The sequence below is a fragment of the Coregonus lavaretus genome (assembly GCF_964263955.1).
Source record: "Coregonus lavaretus genome assembly, chromosome: 26".
In the NCBI taxonomy this organism is placed as follows: Eukaryota; Metazoa; Chordata; class Actinopteri; order Salmoniformes; family Salmonidae; genus Coregonus; species Coregonus lavaretus.
In genome coordinates this window covers 11431789-11437603 of record NC_140013.1, presented here as the reverse complement: position 1 = coordinate 11437603, position 5815 = coordinate 11431789, and the positions used below count along the sequence as shown (strand labels likewise).

The window sequence follows — 5815 nt, the reverse complement described above, 5'->3', positions numbered from 1 at the left end:
TAAGAATGGTCAGATACAGGTTTAATTTATAGTGGAACAGACATACGAATCTGCTGTGTACAGTGAACTACTTATATCTGTAACATTTGTGATGCTGTGCCAGGGTGATCCTATCGTGTAGAAAACTTTTGTCAGTTTTCTACATGATAGGAATGGAAAGATGATTGTCATGTGTCAACAGGTGGACTGAACTGTGATCTCTTATCAACAGAGAACACCTATTAAAAGTAGACAACCTTAGTAATAGTATGGTGGTTTGTGGATGCATGCAAATGAAAGGGTTTTTTGCTTGCTCCATTACACTAATGAATACAGACAGACATCAATTCTCAAAATATAGTGGATGACAGGAATCTAGAACAGAAAAGTGAGAACACTCAGTGTCAATGCACTGCCTTTACTTTGTAACCAAAGTGTATAGGAGAACAAGTACTACAGTAATCTGTTTTAAATCTGACAGCCTGCAAGGAGAAAGCCAATTTAAATTAACATTGAGCTTACGTCATATGAAAATGTCCTTTTAACAGTCGATCCTTGGCTATGGTATTATATGATATGGCAGAACATTTGCGCGACCCTAGCAGATCATACACAAGTCATATCCACTGTTTAGAACAAGGTGAAAAAGTGAACAGCTGTGTGTAAAAAATAATAATATATGTTTCAGTGATTCGGAGTAGGAGAGGAGCAGACAAAGGCTTGTCAAAGAGCACAGACAAGCAACGCAAGACAGACACAAACAAATAAGACAGAGGGTTAGCGCCTGACAATACCATAAGCACACAACATAGCCTACACATTTGATGAGATCTCCGCAATAGTGGTGGACTGGCAATGTTACTTCTCAGAAAAACTATGCAGAAAAACGAGGCAAAAAAGAAACATGATTTTAGCATGTAATGGTTATCAACAATTTCATAATAATATGTTTTTTTCTTTCAAAAGACTACTAGTTACTTGGTCGTGGATTTGTAGTGAGGATGATAGTTGTGTGTACAATGTAGTGTTATCCTAACGGCTCTCCTCGACAGCCAGAGAAAGTGTTTCTCCATGGATCTCTGTGTGTACCATCCCAGTCCAGCATTTCTATCTTTCCCTCTCCCTCTCTCTGAATGGCTGTCCACACACTCCCCCTCTTCCTCTTGGTAATACACAGCCACTGTCCTCATCCCAGCAGACAAGGCTTGAGTCTTTCTTCTTTAGAAGGGGAATGTGTGTGGGTGCGTGTGTGTTGATAGAGCTGACCATGGTGCTGAAGTGGTATAAATACTGGTGGTGTGAGTGAAGATGACACAGTGTAATGATTATCTAACGGGGCCAACTGAGTAAGAGGAAGTGGTGTGTATGTGTGTGGCCATGAGGAGGCTGCTGATTGGCACAGGGGCGATGGTGGCAGGAGAGGGAGTGAGTGTGTGTGTCTAAGGGCAGAGTAAGGGATGGGAGGAGCCCAAGGAGCCCAGTGTCCACTCTCAGCTCGCATCGTCCTCAGGGTTGTTATGGTCCAGCAGCTTAACGTGGGTGAAGGGGAAGTGGCCGCTCTTGCCCTTGCACTCGCCCTCCCACTGGCCGTTCACGTTGATCTTTGTCACCTTCACCATGTCGCCCACCTGCAGGAGGAGGAGGATTCGTCAAACAGACAGACCTGGCTCATGTTCATTAGGGCACGCTACGGAAAACATTTCAAAACGCTTTTCAACGGAACACAAAAATGTGCTTTTCTTACTGGACAAGTCCAGGGAGACGCTCCCCGTTTCAGTCCGTTTGGTGCCCAATGAACACTGTGTTCACGCTGTAATGACCTTGTTGTAGTAGTTGCAGCAAAATAGAAACTTTGTGTCTATGTATCGCAGCGGTTCATTTGGCCTTGCACACACAAATCACAGTGCAACTAACACAAACCAGTCCTGCAGAGGTCCATTTGCTGGTTCACCCTGTAGGCCTCTTCATTACAGGTGGACCATTCTTCTAAAGAGAGTGAAGTACTCTCATCTACTAAGATGTGACCAGGAAGTGTGTGCAGGGGGCTAATCATTAAACCTATATCCTCCTGAGTCATACACTGGCAAACACCTTTATGGAGGGTAAATATCCTGTTGGTGCGCAGTGCTGACTGACTCTTGGGTGGATAGAAAATATAAACTGTCTGGGACCCAAAAGTATATAAGAGTTAGGTTCAATTTTCACACGAGTCTTTGACATTACTTGTTGTCCTTGTAAGCATGTAGCCTAACACTTTAGTATTTCAAAAGAGAGGCAAAACAGACTACTTCCAGCCTGTAGCTGATTCCGTCGAGACAGAAAGAAGGTCAGAAAGTGAACATCATGTATCTGTTTCAGTGTTACTGTTCCTTCTCTCCCTTCACCTCCCCTCTCTCCAAGCAGGTTAGAAAAAGAGAGAGGGGGGGAAGCTGAGACTGAGACCGCTGGCTTGTTGCCCAGAGGCTGCTCTGGCTCAGAGTAATGTCCTCATAGAAATGAAAGGAAATGTTCCTCTACACAAAGTATTTCCTTCCCACAACAACCTCGGCTTTGGAAGCCCTCTTTCCCCTTCCGGACAGTTAGTTAAGACAGTCAGGGAGGGAGCCTCTGGCAGCATTCTCTAATGAGCTTTACAGCAGTTGGCCATTGAGTTCAGACTGACTGACCACCACCCTGCATGCACTTGGTCATTTTCATTAGGGCACACCCATAGCAAAACATTTTGCAATGGAAAACGAAAATAAGCATTGCTTATTGGACAAGATCAGGAAAGTCCCTCCCCGTTTCAGTCCATTTTCTTCTGTTTGGTGACTAATGGACACGACCCAGACTACCTTGTTTAACAAGCCTAGCGTCTGGGACACTGAGGGGCATGCGACTGGTTAAGAAACTGAGGAGGAAGTCACAGACAACAAGTCACAGAGGCCACATACCAACTCCTTCATTCCTTCCAGCAGTGAGCGGAAATGGAAGACATAACTTGGAATGACCCACTGGGAGGGAACATAGGGATAACTTGGAATGACCCACTGGGAGGGAACATAGGGATAACTTGGAATGACCCACTGGGAGGGAACATAGGGACTTCTCCAGATTATGCCTTTACAACAGATCAAACCAGTCCCAGTAGTGAGGATTACCAATTAGACACTGATATTGGCATTTCAACTATGACGGTACAGACGACCACCATTCAGAAATGTAATCAATTCAATATAATTCTAAATCATTATTATTTTTTAAATTTATTTTTTTAAAGGCAGATTTAAAAAGTTATATGATTCTCTGACCTCATAATCTTGACATAATGCCAAATAAAATATATGTTGTACAAGACCAGTAATGAATAGCCTCATTTTAGCCTCATTGCACTGAAGGCTGTGGACAAAGGAAAAGCCATGACAACATGAGGAGGATCAAATAATCTGAGAGAGGGATGATGAATAAAGGGAAAGAGGAGATGACAGAACAAGAGAGCACAGCTAGGTAGGTACCTCTAAGGCAAGGGCGGTCTTGTCGTAGGCGTTGGGCACCCTCTTCTGGATGGCCCTGGCAAAGACGGGTCCGTTCTGCAGGTTGGGCAGAGGTGTGGGCTGGGCATACTGGCTCGGGTCAAGCAGAGGAGGGCCCTGAACACTGGAGCCGTCTACCGAGCCCACCCCACCGGGACCCCCTGTTGGGCCCCCTGAGGTGGGAGAGGCCGGTCGGTACTTCTCCACGTAGGGCACAGGGATCATCCCGGCACGCCCCTCTAAATTCTGGGCTTTCCACCACTGCTCCTCAGGCTTCTCCCGAACCCGTAGGATGTCGCCCTTTCTGAAAGGCAGGTCTTCATCGTCGTTGCCTGGGAAATCGAAGAGGGCACGGACAAACTCGCCTTCCAGCCGCTGCGGCGGGCCTCCGGCAGCTGTGTTGACGCTGACGAATGAAGGGTGTTTGGCCTTGTTGAAGGGCTCTATCAGAGTGGTGGTGTCCAGGTAGTGGATCTTGTAAAACTCCAGCAGGGAATGGAGGGCGTCAAACTCCTGGTCCCCTATGCGGAACCGTGGAGGTGCCAGGCCTGGGAGAGGAGGGTGGGAAAAGAGGGATGAGTAGAAAAGAAGGAAAGAACAGCAGAAACCATTTCACTGGCCAATAATTAGCATGTGAATGACCACATTTCTGGCCCATTGAAAGGCAGTGGACTACATATTTGATGTCTGGTTAATCCAAATGTCACTGTTTGGTTGATTTACATTAGCATGTGAATGACCACATTTCTGGCCCATTGAAAGGCAGTGGACTACATATTTGATGTCTGGTTAATCCAAATGTCACTGTTTGGTTGATTCACTTGTAGGAAGTTAATCTTAAATTATTTTCCAAAGAAACGTGGAGTGGCTTGTTGGATGAATCTTTTATCATCCTGTTACATTGAATTCATACACGAACGGATACCCTGGTGGCTCCTTTATTCTGCAGCCCCAAACCATGTCTCGCTTACCTGAGCCAGACTGCCGGTTGTTGCTGATGCTGTTGATTATGTAATGAGAGACTTTGGAATTCTCTGAAATGGACAGCACGTAGTCGCCAGGGCTGGTAATAGAGTCTCTCACCAAAAACACTCCGTGTCTCTGTCCTTGTAAAAGTGAAACTGCCTCCTGTCTACTTAATCTTCCCCAGTACCAACTTGCACGGTCCTCTGCGTCAAAATGTCCAGCCATGACTCCCACTCCAAAGCCGAGGCTTCACGGGCCTTCCCTTTGCCTCCCCTTATCCACAACCAGCATTCAACTCATACAAAAACTTTAGCGCGTAGAACACGTTTGGAAAATAGGCGAAATCCGCAACTTGCCTATTCCCATCAATTCCACAAAATCCACAAACTGGTCCTCCACCAAAACGTGTCTGATCGCCAGATTAAAATGACATGTCGATTATAACTGACCCAACCCAGTTGTAAAACAATACCATTTTGAATCAAATCTTGTAACTTGTCACAAGTAACTTCAAAAAATGAAATGGCGGATCCGGGGAAACAAAACTCACCCCATTAGCCGGATATTACGTATTTTATGAATTACGTAGAAACGTGTCAGATGAGGGTGTCCATGTTGATAAGGTCAAACATTACTTTATTTATGACAGGATATGAGATAATAATAATAATAATAATAATAATAATAATAAGAGTACACATTGTATAAATTAATCTAACCCATGGATTATCTAAATTGTGGTCTATTTGATGGCCAATAAATCAAAAAGATTATGTGGTTTAGGCCTAAAAGCCACTGATTTCTGCAATTATGCCAGACAACATTTATTTATTTGACCTTTATTTATACAGGTAAGTCAATTAAGAACAAATTATTATTTACAATGACGACGTGTCAGCACATATAACACACAAATATCATACAAACACACACAATATCATACAAACAACAGTAAAAATACACATAATGCACAGTCAGTAAAACATTCAGCAATAGGCAGCATTTAAGAGGCAGGGGGGAAACACATGCAGTTATAAGTTAAAGCTGCAATATGTAACTTTTTGGGCGACCCAACCAAATTCACATAGAAATGTGAATTATAGATATGTCATTCAAATTGAAAACAAGTCTAAGAAGCAGTGGAGATGTTGTTTTATTATTTATTATTTATTTTTATTTTTATTCATTTAGCAGACGCTCTTATCCAGAGCGACTTACAGTTAGTGAGTGCATACATTTTCATACACTTGCCCTGCCAACGTTGTTCTTCTCAGACCATTTTGAAATTATATTTCAAAATTGTAGGTATATGATCACACTGGTAATAGATAATTTGTTGTATTACTTGTGAAGCACAG

At 43.6% G+C, this 5815-nt stretch overlaps 1 protein-coding gene across 1 annotated transcript; it reads right to left on the bottom strand.

The window, feature by feature from the left end:
- Positions 1 to 4995, bottom strand: LOC311102103 (adapter molecule crk-like). Its single transcript, XM_084143331.1, has 3 exons — positions 4463 to 4995; positions 3474 to 4039; positions 1 to 1607 (listed from the first exon to the last, which is right to left on the bottom strand). Exons 1-3 carry the CDS (start codon positions 4680 to 4682, stop codon positions 1470 to 1472), a joined length of 924 nt encoding a protein of 307 aa, XP_083999457.1. The 5' UTR covers positions 4683 to 4995; the 3' UTR covers positions 1 to 1469.
- Between the last annotated feature and the right edge of the window lie 820 nt (positions 4996 to 5815).

Coding starts and splice junctions, on each gene's coding strand:
- LOC311102103 (XM_084143331.1), bottom strand. CDS start 4,682: ATGGCTGGACATTTTGACGCAGAGGACCGTGCAAGTTGGTACTGGGGA. Junction 4,040..4,462: donor CAACCGGCAGTCTGGCTCAG/GTAAGCGAGACA, acceptor CTCCTCTCCCAG/GCCTGGCACCTCCACGGTTC. Junction 1,608..3,473: donor AGACCGCCCTTGCCTTAGAG/GTACCTACCTAG, acceptor CTCCTCCTGCAG/GTGGGCGACATGGTGAAGGT.